General features: G+C 42.1%; 1 protein-coding gene and 1 long non-coding RNA gene across 3 annotated transcripts in view; one reads left to right on the top strand and one right to left on the bottom strand.

The window, feature by feature from the left end:
* LOC126868274 (uncharacterized) overlaps positions 1-15,949 on the top strand; it is a 180,192-nt gene that overhangs the window by 156,608 nt on the left and 7,635 nt on the right. The gene's annotated exons all lie outside the window — the stretch shown is intronic.
* LOC126868263 (LHFPL tetraspan subfamily member 6 protein-like) overlaps positions 1-15,949 on the bottom strand; it is a 37,067-nt gene that overhangs the window by 11,314 nt on the left and 9,804 nt on the right. For both annotated transcript variants that reach the window (XR_007690561.1, XM_050623549.1), the window contains exons 2-4: positions 15,353-15,471; positions 8,064-8,239; positions 646-744 (exon numbers count right to left, since the gene is read on the bottom strand). Coding sequence is in view for 1 of the 2 variants with exons in the window: in XM_050623549.1 (XP_050479506.1) it covers positions 646-744; positions 8,064-8,239; positions 15,353-15,471 (394 nt within the window). In the remaining variant the exon portion in view is untranslated. The remainder of the gene's footprint in view (positions 1-645; positions 745-8,063; positions 8,240-15,352; positions 15,472-15,949) is intronic.

Below are 15,949 nucleotides of genomic sequence, written 5' to 3' on the forward strand. Positions count from 1 at the left end.
TCCGAGAAATTGCTCGGTCGACCGGATGATTTCATCGTGGTCGACCGATCGATCGCAACGATCGTCCCCTATTTCTTCTCCTTTTCCAGAATCGAAGTTCTCCTAAACAAGAGGGAGCAAATTTGAAGCGGGAAACGATTTGCTTGTTCCGAAAGAAGAAGAAGCCGAGTCTGATGGTTTTTCGAGCGGCGTACAATCGACGAGTTAACCAGCGCGGAAATTTTCTCGGCGAGCGTCGATCGCAGGTAGCTTAAATCAAGAGAAAATCAAGAGTTACTCGTTGTAGACGTGGCTCGTAGTTTCGCGAGGTTACAGACGCCATAAGTCTGCGGCAGCTTACGTAAGCTGGTCCAGGAATGGCTGCGGGTCAGCGCCGCGCCGACTCGCCACCTAAATGTGCAAACTTCCAAGAATCTCGTTACATTCGTAAGAGTAATAATCCCGAGATGTAGCGCAGTGTGACGTTGCTCTTTCTATATCTCGTTACAGGTAGAATCGCGCCTAACGACACCGCTCTAACGTTCGCAGCCGCGTTTTCAACAATGGAGCTTGTTGCTGGAAATCGGGTCGAGATCGGCGACGTCGATCGACGACGAGTCGAAGAGCGTGCGATTCCTTGGAAAAAAGTTTGACGTCGCTACTCACCGAGATTGTATACATTGGCGCTCTTCCCGCAGGACTCCTGTACCTCCCGATTGTCCCATCCTATAGGATACATCACCAGACCGCCGCATATCATCACTGCTGTAACGAGAAAATGGTACAAGATGCATGATAATAAGTTAACCCTTGCCACTAAACGATTTAGCGTGTGGAAAGTGTGGGAAATTAATTCGGTGGAGTTACAGATTCGATCGATCAGTAGCGAGCTATCAGGCAAGCATATTCCACTAAATTTTGGTGCCCGCACACTAATTTACCGAATTACTCGCCACTCGACTAAATTACTCGACGTGTCTGTGCGAGGCTTCGCTGGATTCGCTGGATCTTCAATTTTAATTTAACTCTTAATTACAGGCCATTTGTCTGGGAGAGGAAGGAATGAGAGGAATTCGAAGTAGTATGATACAGTGTATTATTGGGTTCGACCCCTTAACGCACAGATGTTTCTACATTTACCAAAAATCCACGATTAATAGATGGAAATTAATATTGTTTCGCGGTAGCAGAAACCGAGTGAGAGACATGGCAGTAGCGGATCAGCTAAATAAATTATTAAATTTATACATATTTAAAACGTTGGACGGCCGCTATAAATCGAGCATTCCACGAGGTGAAAATTCGTAGTCGCTATAGGTCATCGAATAACGGCATGCTTGAGTGGACGGTAACAATTCTGTTTTCTTTCTCCTAATTCAAACACAGTTAACATTGTTTTACAAACAATTGTTAAATTGAAACCGTTGCAATTACTAGTACTGCAAACAGCCATTGTTGGTTAATGTAGTATAGACGTGCATTATTTCTATCGTAATTACGTATATCGTTTCTTAAATAATCGAAACATCGATATATCAAATCTTGGGAAACTTTTAATTATCGTGTCGGTAAAATGGTAGCTCTGTTGTTAATAGGCGAATAGGTGAAATTCGCAATTTACATGAAAAAACAATCAGACCGACACGGTACGTTTCTTATATTTTATATTTTCACCACCACAGTGGTTGTACACTCGTCCATTAACTAACCGGAAACTAGCCAGGTACATATATTTTCATATCGGCGGCAAATTTTCCAACTCAATTTTCTCCGGAACGAAGCGTCGCACGACAGATTTTCTACGTATTTTCGGTTCGCCTTTTCACCACTGGAACACTCCGCGTATTTACTCATCGATTATTTCTTTTTAACGAAACGTATTTCGGCCAGAAAATTTCATATGAAACCGAACTATCGTGACTCTATTCGTCATAATTAACCGCGTTTACGTATAACGAAATATTACGACCGTATCGAAGTTAACTGGGTAATCGTATCGATTGAAAAGTTTGAAACAAAGTTTGAAAAGCTCAGGATGATAAAATAGGTCTCAAAGCGGCGGTAAAAATTAATAAACCGCATTTGCAACGTCAATTCGAACAAATATAAATTTCACGATTCTCGAATAGACTGTCAACCCGATATCTACTCAAGAGTTGAACCCGGTACTTTTTCGTACTCGGTGGGTACATCAACTGGTAGATGGTTGGAATTTCAGGTATCCTCAGCATCCCAGCTTTCTGTTACCGCGAAATCGAGCCGGTAATTCGAGCCTCGTTTCGGTTTACGTGATTCGAGTAAATAAAGCCTGCGATCCGCGGTCAACCACGCGATTCCCTTTTAATCTCTTTCCTTCCCTGTTCCCTGCCCTTTGACCTCGCCGTGGTTGCGTTCTCGTTTCGTCGCGAGCGAGACGCCCAAGCTGGCGATATTTCGAACGGCCGACCAATCGTCCTCGGTATCGACGAACCTTTCCCCGAGAGGAACGATAAAATTGCAAATTTAGGCAGCAACGCGGCCGAAATTTACAATTCGATAGCGAGAGAACGTTGGAAATCGATGGAGATTAAAATCGGATGATATGGCTGCCGGCGAGCTAATAAATAATATTACTGTTCGTGCGTATTACGGTTTTCCACGAATTTGTTAATAATAACAGGCGAGGTCGGTGATACGCGATGGAAAGGCGTTTTAAAGGCAACGAGACGAGAGAGTAGCGTACGATGCACGGCGCATGACGCATGCTGCGCGACCAACGAGAAAATGAAACGTGTCAACGTTTCAAAGAAGAATGATATTCGAGTAATATCCGTTTTCTTTGTGGACAGTTCGTTGTCTAGATGTTCCTGGTGAAACGTTGTGTTTTCCCGTTGCCTCGCAAACAGTAGACGTTCCTCTATTAACTTTTTTTTTCTACGTGCTGTCGTTCTATCTCTCTCGCCTTGTCATTCTCTTCTCATTCATCGAATAGCTGTTACGACTGGTGATTAATCTGCAAGGATCGCTGGACGATCTAGAAACGTTGACGGTGTACATCGATCGAAACTATACGCTCGAGATGCGCGGAACGAAGTTGAAACGCGTTCGGTTAAGAATTAGCCCGATTAATCGTCAAATTTTCAAAGCGAATCTTCTCAAACACGAGGCGTCGAGCGAAAAAATCTCGTTCCCACTTATTTCGTCATATAACAGGAAAAACTTGCTGCCAACTTCCCACTCCTATATACAACCGACAATTAGACGAATAAGCGTGTACTTACACGACGACTTTCCAAGCATGATTTTCACGAAAATGAAGCTCCCGACGCAACTGCGTTATTCTTGATTTTCATCGTATTTTAAGCTATAGAATTTCCCGGACACGGCTTGTACCACGAATTTAGTTGTATAAACCGTAGTAGCACACGGTACGTCTGCGCATGAATTTTAAACCTTACCAGGCATTATGAGATCTATTATAACGTTGAACGCGATTCATCTAGCTTCAAAGTTTGTGAAACTGAAAGATAGACATCTCTGCGTATCCGAGGTAAAACTCGCCACAAAATCTAGCGTAAATCCGCGAATCAATTTACCCGTAAGGAGTAGCACGGAGCGCGGGTCCGTCGGGGATGCTGGCACAAAACCTATTGTGCAGTCTATTATGCAAGCTATTCTGCAAGCCTGTGTCGAACTTATTACGAAACTTGTTACGAATCGTGTTACAAAGCTCATTGTCGAGAAACGACGCGAGACGCCGTGCGTTATCACGAACCCAACGCGAGATGATTGTCTGGCTAATGTTAATTACAGGCTACGTTCGCCTAAGGATATCGAGCTGAGTTCGCCGTGCGTCAATTCGCTCGGTCAGATTTTTCTCGCGATACCGCGCGCCACGATCGCGGTTATTGTTTTCAGTTTTTCATCGGACGGTGGGAGACTGCGAAGCGAGGAGCACGAGAAAAAAGAACGGGACATAGCCTGATAAAGAGACAGGGAGAGAGGAAACGGAAGATGAAGTTGGAAAGTAGATTCGCACCGTGGTCTCAGCCGTATGTTATTAAAGCTTCGCCTTACGTTTATTGCCGATCGATGGGACGCAACGGAGCTCGCCATTGCTCTTGTTAAGGACACGTACCGGATGTACGATGGCAGTCGAGGACAATGCTGCTCTTGAGAAGAATCGTAGCAATGTCTGCTTCGCATTGTAGTCAGCGCTAGATTCATCGTTTCTTGCAACTGTCTTCAAGGATCGGATATACAGCGATATACGGAGCCTCGTTTACAAGGATTAGAACGATTTTATACAAGATGCGATAGTTGAGCCATATTATCGAAGAAAAATTTTTACCCTTTCGCTTCGATAGCCGCTTATGGGCGGCGACCACGCGACGAATGCTGGGTTCGGCAGCGCATCATCGGCAGGACATTTTCTGTTGATTTTATTGATATATTGGATTAATCACTTCTTAAATTTACTCATTGTTGAAATAACATCAAAACGTTCCACGCAATATATTTCAAACATCCAAACGATCGTATATTGTTTCGCGCTAAAAAATTTGTTAAATTCATTGACAGTAAAACGATATCTCATATACGGTTTTTAGAAGAATTATCATTATTTAAGACTTAGGAAAATGTATATGCAGCAACCACGCACAATGTGCGCATTTCTGGCGCGTGCTTCCGTTCAGTGACAATACTTCGGCGGACTGGACTGCCGAAGCGAAAGGGTTAATCGATCAAAACTTTGCACAGGTGCGACGAAAGAAGGTTTTACGAAAGTGCAAGATATCTTTGTAAAAGTGGAAGAGGGACGCGATTCGTTAACACGTTGACTACCACAAAGTTTCTGGTCAGGCCACGTAACCCATATTCGGGTGTCGCTTATTTGACTACTTGCGAAGGATCGTCGTGAGTATTTGAACAGATATTCCATAATAATAAATTGTTAGTTAATAATTAATTGTAATAATAGTTGAATTGTTATAAAATAAAAATACGGAAATGGTTTATTAAAAAAATTATTTAGAATGTAAAACTTTAAAGCATTCTATACATAACTGAGGTTGGCCGGGACAATTTGGACAACAAGTTGTTGCTTTCTTCAAATTCTTTTGTGCCTTTGTTCCGTCCATTCGACGTCTTTTATTTGCATAACATAGTTTGCATGCGCGTCTAATGCTTTTTCCGGAATCATTTTCCCGATCGGCGATATTATGCTGACTCCGTCGAAGACAAGGATTTTTTGTATTTTCAGACAACCCTAATAATTTTGCAACTAATAATTGTCTAAATATTCTAATCTTTATATTTTTTCTCGTTGCAATTTTGTAAACCGTCAAAGCGTTTACAACAGAAATTCCCAGAAAGAATCGAATGCCAAGTTCTCTGTACCATTTGATTCCTTTTCTAATTGTGGTGGCATAAGAAACCATTTGGTCGGAATAATCTATACCACACTTTCCTTCGTTCTATTCGACAACAGCTAGTGCTTTTAATGTTGCGAACAAACGAAACGAAAGATCATTCTTGAGACCAGCACTTGAGCGATTCGCATTAATAAAATATCGATGGGAGCACCTAGCAGAGAACGCTTGGTACTGCTGTACGCGTGGCCTGACGGAGACTTCTTTGAAAACACGCGTGGCAGTCAACGTGTTAAGGATTACGTACATATATCGTCCTCGACGATCATTTGCAGAAACTTGAAGAATTTTCCGATACCATTTAGAACCAGCAAGCGTCTCGATACCTACGTAAACCTCAATTACGTACAATTATCGTAATTAGAATCAAGTGGAATCTCGATGCTTGGAATATTGGGAACATCTCCAACTAAATATTTCAAACCTCGTATACTTCTGATCTTCTGTTTTCTCACTTTCCTTTACGTGCTCCATTTTTCAAGCTCGCTTATAGCGATTGTTGTAAGTGGAGCCTTATTGCTACATAAAACTAGACGGACCATGTTGCAGGCAACAGCTCTACTATTCTTTGCCTCTTCGCCGAAAATTCGACTTGTCTGGTTGCACGTGACGTGCGCGCGCTTCATCGAGGAAACTCATTTACCCGTGGCAGCATCGCAAGATTCACGCTCTCGAAACGCAGCAGATATTTGACGCGCGGCGAAAAGATATTTGCTCGGTTTCCCTCGGAAAGAGCTTCCTCCGCAGCGTCGAGCCCGATACTCCTGGCAATAAAGTCCGCGGGAAAGAACGCCGTTCATTGTTCGTTGCGGTGGTGCTCGAGATTAAAAACCAGCATCCGGTCGACTGGCGGTGGCCGCGCGAGTTTTACGATAATGAAAGCGAACCGGCCGCGCTACAACCGCCCCTGAACGTGTTACACGCGCCTGCAACCGTTCGAAACGATCGTCCACGAGACGACTCGGCTCTCGGCCGTTTCCATCGCTCGACACGTTGCTTTCAATTTCACGCGAATACTTTCCAGCTTCCATTGATCCGCGAAAACGGCGAACGGCCGACTCGAGCAAGCTTTATCCGCCGCTTCAAGAGCGCGGAACGTAATCGTCCGATGCGACCACCGCTCGCGTACCGCTTCCAACGACGCGTTCCGCTCGATAGTCGACTAAACGAAAGCGAAGATGCTTCACGAGAGGGAATAAATGTGGAATTGTTTCGAGAAACTGGAGCGAACGGGACACGGGTTTCGTTCAACCGTAACTGCTAGAGCTACATATCTATCACGAATTGCACGGTTGCACAGTGTTTGCCTGCTTTATTTTCGCTTACCTCTCGTTGATTTCAAGGACTGTCTAGGTGCGAATGATTCTGCAACAGCGTAGAACGATTGGCTGTGGATGATAGATTCTTTTGCGTTCACTTCGTATCGGTATAATAAATACGAAATTCCAGGCATCTCCATTTATGGGAACGTTCGGACGATCAATATCGTTGTCAGTATTTAAGGTCGTCAACGTCATCGAAGGTAAGAGGCCTTCTAGACCATCTATATATATTATCCGTGCGATAAACTTAGGAGGAGATGTCACAATCGTTGGGTCATCGATTTTGATAAACCTTTTTCTGATTGAATTTAGAGGAAAAACAAGCCGACCCGTATTCTGTCGTTCTTTCTTTTGTTTTTTTTTTTTTTTTTTTTGGTAAATTCTAGTTATTTAACAAAGATATTAAATATATTCAGTCTATGTTGTAGGAACAATAAATTCCTAGTAATTCCGATTACAAACAGATCTTGGTTACTTTAATAGAATTTTTATAAATCACGATGGAAATTGTACATCGAAGTTGAACGTTATTCCGCCATATTGTACTGGCTATTGGTAAACCTGTGACGCTTACTTTCACCGCCAAGTAAAGATACATTCTTTAATTCATCATCGGTTATTTGCAGAATTTTTTAAAGACACGATTAAATATTCTTGGTACGCGACAAAATTCAATTGAAATTTCCCAGATAGCGCTCTTGTAACGCGTCCGCTGTCATCGAATGTTCGTTTTGTTGAAAATACTAGTATTTTTCGTATTTTTACGATATGTAGGACTCTATATATCGTAAATTATATAACGCAATTACAGCAGATTAAAAAAAAATAGACAAAGGGGAAAAATTAATGAAAGCAATGAAAAAATGATTGAAAAAATATTCTATAAAGATATACAGATGGATCTATAAAAAAACAAATAAAACGAGAAAATACAAAACAACACACAGTTATCGATCACGAAGGGCATTTGAAATTTAGAGATCAAAAAATGTTAAATATTTTACCAAATAACGAATATTCACAAAAACCACCGAATATGGGACAGCTTATTTTTGCTTTACATTCGGCAGGAAAAGTTTTATCAAAACCGATGACCCAACGACCGTGGTGTCTCCTTATTGGTCGTTGTAACGAAATAATTTCTCTTCGTGGAAATTTCATAAATCTTTACGATTTACCCTAAACGTAATTTCTACGTAACTCTATGTTCTCCGGTGGGAAGGTTCCCGGTTTAAGCGACGACCTAGTTTTAAAGATTAATGTCAATGCTGCGTCCATGTCTCGACTGTGACAGAGAGCAAAATGGTAGAAGGTAGAACGAGACGCAAGAAAAGTCGCGGATCGTACTCACCAGCGAGCAACTGCAGGGAGCCCAGGACTCTGGTGTGCTTAGGCGTTTTCAGTATGTGCGGCAGGAAGCTGGTGACAGCGGCTAGCAGGGTGAGCGCGCCGATCAGCGCGATCGCGACACCGATTCCCATGGTGACGGTGCTCGCCTGCCACCAGGCGCTCGGAATGTCCCAAAAGCTAAAATCAAATATTGTCTCTATTGTAGCGTTGCACAGCGTTCTCGTTAAACTGCATTGTTGACAAAATTCCGAGAAAATTGAATTTCAAGTTGTAAATTAACGGGCCGAGCACCGGGGGCGTAACTTTGATTTAAAGCTAAACTCGATTTTCCCGCCGGTTTCCACTTCTCCACCCTCACCACCCCCCTTCCCTAACGCTAGTATGCACGGTTGCGGTCATTCATTTGTCGTCGCGTTAATTGCAATTGTCGGATCAAATCTGACCTCAGGATACGAAGATCGCTGGCGGAAACGAGTTCAATTATTTTTTTACCGTTACCTAACGTTCGTGAAATTGGCCGGTCAAAGCGAACGGATGTTAAAATTTCGAAACCGGACGAGATAAAAAGCTTATCCAGCCAACCACGCCAAAGTCGACGAACTATCGCGAGAATTTCTGCCCGCGTGCGTTGCGTCGCAAGCTCGCACTGACTTCCGCTCTGTTTTGCGTTCGCGCTGAAAGACATGGGTTCCGACAAAAGCGACGATTGACTGTAGACGACGAGTAGACTGGTTCGAAATATCCGCCATAATTTTGTTTCTTGTTCATTCACACGACATATTTCATGGTACGGTAGTGTCGTAGACATTTGTTATAAATATTAACAGTCTGCTATAGACCGTAAGTCGATGGTAGACATACTTTAAAATACATGTTTTCCTATCTTTTTGATAAAAAAAAGACACGATACTGTAAGATCAGGATTGGTAAAATAAAATTTGAATTTTTCGATAAATTGACCGAAGTGTAATCGAGATGCAATTACCGGGCTAAAGGGAAAGACTATTCCGTTGCGTGGGAAATTGATTCACGGATATTCGTGAATCTGATTTTAATATAATCTCTATAGATGCTATAAACATGTATCGTATAATAATAATTACAGTATTTAGCTAAGTAGACAAATAAAAACTGTTGATCAACATCGTACGGTGCAGTACACGGTACATTGCAGCGAGACCTTTCTTCCACTTTCAGGCATTTTCACTGTGTTTTTATGTTTTGCACGTACCTTGCACCTGTTTTTCACGCGTTTGTTTACCTTTTGTAGGTAGAATACTCGTAGAAAAATATCCCACTCGTTCCGAACCAGTTACTGCTAAGCGAGTGCTACCATATTTACTTATTTCAAAATCAGTCAACGTGCTATGCACGTCACTCGCGCCCTAGAAGCATATTAAAACTGACGTGCATAATTTCTCTTCTCGGTGCAAGAGTTTAAGAAGAACGCACCGGCACACGGTGCTTTAAAACGTTTATCTAAAACGGAACAAACGTCTGTCCAGGTCTCATCCTTTTAATTACTTTACTTTCGCAGCAATACGAACTCGCATAAATAATCGCCGCATCCTGGAAGTAAAAAATGATAAAAATTACGACTTCTTTTAGGTGGGGAAACCGTCTTAAAACGCAATGCTTCGGGCTAATGTCTTCTTTCATCGACTCGAGCGAACGAACGACCGTGCTATCGCCGATGAAGGAAAACGAGTTCCGTGTGCTTCCGGCATTGTGCACGATGCATTGGGTCGCGTTAAAGCCTACTGAACGTGCAGCATTCCGCTTGAATTGACTGACCTGAAACGCAGGACGCGCGGTTTTCCCGATAAAATGTAAACAGTAGGTGAAAAACGCGTCAAAATGCGGCACCGCCTGCTAACTCTTCCCCTCTGCTCGCGCAGCTTTTAATTAACGATCTCGAACTCGAAAAATTTCCGAAGCGGCACGAGCTTTCGTTCGATCGCGATGCAAAATTCGCTCGTGATTTTTCTCCCCATCCTCTCTGCCGCTTGAAAACGAGATTGCAGGAAACTAGCACGGATTGTACGCTATGCGCATTTGTAATTCGCAAACCTCTCTAAAAAGTGTTTCGAAAGGATGCGGTTGAACTTTAGAAGCGCGCAATAACAGCAAAACAAGCAAAACAGCCGTAATAAACGCGGATGCAAACATTATTAGTTTCAAAGTTGTAAGATGTTTTCATCGGTGAGGCGTTGCTTCCGTTTAGGGCAAACGATATCCGTCACAAATCTACGTGCACTTTCATCGATTTATTAACACGTTGACCGCCACGACACCCGTATTCGCGTGCCAGCAAAGTTTCTGGTCAGGCCACGTAACCCATATTCGGGTGTCGCTTATTTGACTACTTGCGAAGGATCGTCGTGGATATTTGAACAGATATTTCATAATAATACATTGTTAGTTAATAATTAATTGTAATAATAGTTGAATTGTTATAAAATAAAAATACGGAAATGGTTTATTAAAAAAATTATTTAGAATGTAAAACTTTAAAGCATTCTATACATAACTGAGATTGGCCGGGACAATTTGGACAACAAGTTGTTGCTTTCTTCAAATTCTTTTGTGCCTTTGTTCCGTCCATTCGGCGTCTTTTATTTGCATTACATAGTTTGCATGCGCGTCTAATGCTTTTTCCGGAATCATTTTCCCGAACGGCGATATTATGCTGACTCCGTCGAAGACAAGGATTTTTTGTATTTTCAGACAACCCTAATAATTTTGCAACTAATAATTGTCTAAATATTCTAATATTTATATTTTTTCTCGTTGCAATTTTGTAAACCGTCAAAGCGTTTACAACAGAAATTCCCAGAAAGAATCGAATGCCAAGTTCTCTGTACCATTTGATTCCTCTTCTAATTGTGGTGGCATAAGAAACCATTTGGTCGGAATAATCTATACCACACTTTCCTTCGTTCTATTCGACAACAGCTAGTGCTTTTAATGTTGCGAACAAACGAAACGAAAGATCATTCTTGAGACCAGCACTTGAGCGATTCGCATTAATAAAATATCGATGGGAGCACCTAGCAGAGAACGCTTGGTACTGCTGTACGCGTGGCCTGACGGAGATTTCTTTGAAAACACGCGTGGCAGTCAACGTGTTAAAGGCATTTGTTGAAAATGACAACGTGAATTCGCAAATCCATATGCAGATGCGCTAATTACAATAAATAGTAACTAAGAAACACGTCAACGGGAGCGTAAATTTCCGTTACGATTATAATAATCGACGCCGCGAATAGATCGATCCCCTGATTTCCGTTGACATAATAGGAGTGGTTGAGGTGGTATAACGCTGCGATTAACAGAATTATAAAATTTATATTTCCAACTCTTAAGAGTTACACTGATGCGTATGTGTAAGTTAAGTTAGTGATTGATTTAAGGATAGAAATCCGGTAATGACACGTTGACTATTCTAACGATGAAGAATAAGTGAAGTTCAGTGACGATGCTGTGTTGGAGGAAAGCCAATGATGGGTATGTCCAGCGCACGGGACCATCGGATTTGTTGATGACAATTTTGGTTAGGAAAGTGAGCACGACAGACATTGCTTCTGACTGGATAATAAGAAAGTTGGTGGACTAGGCAGGGTCTTAGCCGCCCTCGATAGAAAGTTGCTAGTGGGAAGCATCGTACGCGAGAAAAACTAACTTCCCGTGTCAAGCCGTAGTAGACAATAATCTTTAGAAAAAAGATATTTGTTCCGTCTGAAGGACCTTAGCTAGAAAATTCCCGAGATTTACGATGGGTCCCTAAGACTATTGAGGGTACGCAGTTAGACTTAACAAAGATAGTTCTAGATACAATCGATAGATTTAATCGATAGGTTTAAGACATTCTTTTGTTTTTATCCTTGTAAAAAGGTGCAACAAAGGTTTTTCGGCTCAGAACAGTGTGATGGATTTATCCAAAGAATAAAATAATATGATCCTACCTCTAAATAAAGAAATAACAACAGCATTTCTCGTGAAAAGAATGTGCAGTTGCAGGAATGAGATAGGTAAATACAGATATATTTTATTAGCATCAAACGTATTAATATTTAGAATAGTTTTTACAGACTGGACGTCCTTTTCCATCGAACTTCTCATTTGCTCTGATGTATTAGGTTGTCCGGAAAGTGTCTTCCTTTTGCAAACGTGTTTTCTACAACAATGCACCTTCGTACAAACGTGAAACCAAATCTGTGAAATATCGCGGTGTTTGTCTCAACAGAACAAAATGGATCGTACGTAGTTCGACAAAATAATATAAAATGAAAAGGTTGCGCGTCTACCGTATCCTCATAAAACGAAAGAAACTTTTCGATATTATAACAGCATGCGGATTTTCCCATAGAGCATTCAAATTAACGATGAATCGTTAATTACCACGTTGGAAATCCGAATGATCTAGTCAAAATACGGGTAGCAAAATGTTTTACTATTCGTCAAGTATGATACGTACGTATACACGTTGGATATTTTTAAATATCACTGGTTCTATCGACACCGAGGATCTTCCTCTGGATTTCGAGAATTCTACTTAATCTGCGTTATGATATAAAAACTAAACAATCTGAAGATGCTGTTACACGCTGAAGAAGTTTGACCTTTTGAAACAGCCACGTGTATTCGGATCACGAACGAACAAAAATATCGGATTGAAGTGGAGCACGATATTTATACCGATTTGGATTTCGACGTTTAGCTGGCTCGTTGCGGCAACGAATCCGCCAAAAATCCCATGAGAAATGATTATTTTTGACATCGTCGAGAGCTACAGATCCTCGTCATGTTCTCCATCAAACGCGTACCACTCGATAATGAAAATATGACAAACTAGTTTCAAGGGCGTCGATCTGTATCCAGCGATTGTTACGCTACCGAGTTAGCTTCGTAGCGAACCATAAAAAAACAGCGAGTTAGATGAATTCGACGTTGAGAAAATTTGGTAAATAGCATAGCAACAATTCCGCTGTGTATTTGAAAAACAAATTTCGCTGGCAAATTCGAGGAAAATAACGAAAGCAACGCTCCGCAACAAGCGCAACCATATTTACAGGAAATTACGTTTTAATCCCAGTTTCGTAACCGATCGACCGCAAAACGCGTCGAGAACGATTCGTTGAAGAACGTGGCAATTGATCGCGCAATATAAATAATTTATACATATAAGTAAATAAAAACGAGCGGGCTACGCGTTATAACGACGAAAGCACACAAACATTTTCAATTTCCACAACTGTTTATCGCTCGTATCACGAGCGACGAAGCACGTCGTTATCTGATATCGTAACTAAGAAACGACTTATGTTATTTTTTCGAAAAAAAGAAAAGAAAAAAAAAGGATTATACTCAGTGGAAAAAGAAACGATACAAAGCAAGTTTATTCTTCTTTCGTACTTACGGAACCAGCATAACGGAGTATTTCATTCTAGAAAAATTACAAACGGAAGAATTGAGCTGCAGTGAAACGAAATCGTAAGAATAAGAGTACACGTAAGATTTCGTACTTTGTAAATTTATGCAAAAGTGCTTGTCGACAATCCTCTTTTCACATCTGTAAATAGCGTTATATTCCTTCTTCGAACAACTGACACTTCTACTACTGAATTTTAATAGCGTTTTAGCGATGTTCGAGCGTTGTAATATCGCGCCAGTGTTCAGCTCAGACCAGCGAATAAAATATATTTCATATTAAATTAATTGGCAAATATTTCGCGAGGAGTAAAAATAATTCTCAGGGTGTGTTGGTTGTTGCGGTACGCAAGGTATAAAGAGTTAAATCTTAAATTCCTAAATTACCACGATTTGGCGGATCGGCTTCGCCTATAATTTTCCTCTCCTCAATAGCGAACCGCGTTGCGTCTCCGTGAGCTGTCAGGGTCAACGATTTAGCCGAAAGGCGGCGAGCAGGAGGCTAAGCTCCTAACGCTCTAGCGAACAAAGTTTTTCCAAGTTGTCGCCCCGCGGAATTATTCCAACCCTCTGGTGCGAATTATACGACCTCTTACGTCTTCGCCAAGCGAAATTAACTCGCCGATTGTTGGCCGGTGTCTGCGAGCTGGCGAGATGCCGGGGATATCGGGTGACACCTTCGAACTCGCGAGGAAATTGAAGTTTTCCGCGTGGCTGGCTTCGAATAATCCGCGGCGCGACACCTCGAAAGAGACTCGAACGAGGTCGACGAGCGAAGGGTCGCGAAGACCGACGTCGGAGAATTCATATCGCCCGTGCTCCCGAGCGCCTCTTAATAAACACAACTCCGCCAAGTTCTTGTTTCCAAGATATGGCCACTTGAAGTTTCACCGGTCTCGTTTCGTCGAAAAGTAGCTCGTTGCGAATGAGAACACGCGAAATTCCGGCTATTCCTTAAGCGGCTCCGGGAATTTATATCGCGCACTTCAGAAGCAATAAAAAAGGCTTAATAATCGCGGGCCAGCCAACTTCTTGTTTCAGAGATACGGCCGCTCTAAATTCCCTCTAAACTTACCTCGAAAAGCGCTTATACGAGGCACAACTCGTTCTCTACGTTTATCTCGTCCGTTATGGGCTATTCGTACAAAAACCGTGTATCGTACTTAACTCTGTGACTAATTAAGAAAAACATCGGCCCACGTTTGACGGTTACTTTTCATCGTGTCCTAGTGTCCGTCAATAGGTCGTTACGCTATAAAACACCTGCACTCGGCAGTGAATTATCGTTCTCGGGAAAACCGAATAATTCTGCCAATGTTTGGCTAGTCATTATGAATGCAAAACTATTATTTATACAGGGTGGTTGGTAACTGGTGGTACAAGCGGAAAGGGGGTGATTCTGCGCGAAGAAAGAAGTCGAAAATATAGAATAAAAATTTCTTTTTTAATTTTTCCATCGAGACAACGATCTACAGTGAGATCCGTTATAACGTACCGCACGCGTACCGAGCGAAAATTCAAAGTCGATTTTCTCGAAAACAAAGCCTCAAACGAAAAATTTTTATTCTATATTTTCGACTTCTTTTTTCGCGTAGAATCACCCCCTTCCCGCTTGTACCACCAGTTACCAACCACCCTGTATATAATTATGCTTAATTAATATACTGTAACTATTACAATTTTATAATTAACAATTACGGAACCTTAAGATTTTCTACAAGTTTTCCATACGCGTTTAATATCGAGCCCCGTCGCCCGTGTTTCGTACGACGAACGTTTCACAGAACATCAACAGTCTGCGAAAGATTTTCGTAAGCGTGGGTTTCTTCGAGGAAGAATCAAGTATACATATATACATACCTGGAGTATCTGGCGCACTCGTAAACTATTTCGGGAGGGGCGTTCGTCGTCCTGAGCCGTGGATAGTTGCAGCGTCGAAAGGAACTAAAGTACGCGTCTGCCTTTCCTAGCAGTCGTCCCTGAAATGCGGAACACACGCGTACAAACAGACAGGCCGAGCAAGAGTTTGAACGCGAGGCGCTTCAACTATGTTAAAGCATCTCGTGATTCGTTGCAGACCCTTTTACGATCTTCGCGAATTTCCACGAGTACCAAAGAGGCGAGGTCGACGCAATGGCGTCAAGGTTAAACGTTCTCGCACAAATATATTACTAATTTCGCGGAGAACACTGTTTGCGTGTTCTGCCACACGCGTATTTCCAACTATTTTCGTCTCCAGAAGACTTTACTCGCGCGGAAGCTCGTTTAAGAGTTGGCTCGACGACCGATTTCGAGTCAAAGTGGAGGCAACGTGGCGCGTTTGAATTTCACGAGAAAATCGCGTACTTCGAATCGGTTACTTTCGCGCTTGCATTTTCCAGTGGATCTTGGCCGGGTTAATGGTGCTCGGCGCTGAAGGAAAACAACTCGCCGAGACAAGGGAGAAGGAGCGCAGAA

The sequence above is a fragment of the Bombus huntii genome, chromosome 8 (assembly GCF_024542735.1).
Source record: "Bombus huntii isolate Logan2020A chromosome 8, iyBomHunt1.1, whole genome shotgun sequence".
In the NCBI taxonomy this organism is placed as follows: Eukaryota; Metazoa; Arthropoda; class Insecta; order Hymenoptera; family Apidae; genus Bombus; species Bombus huntii.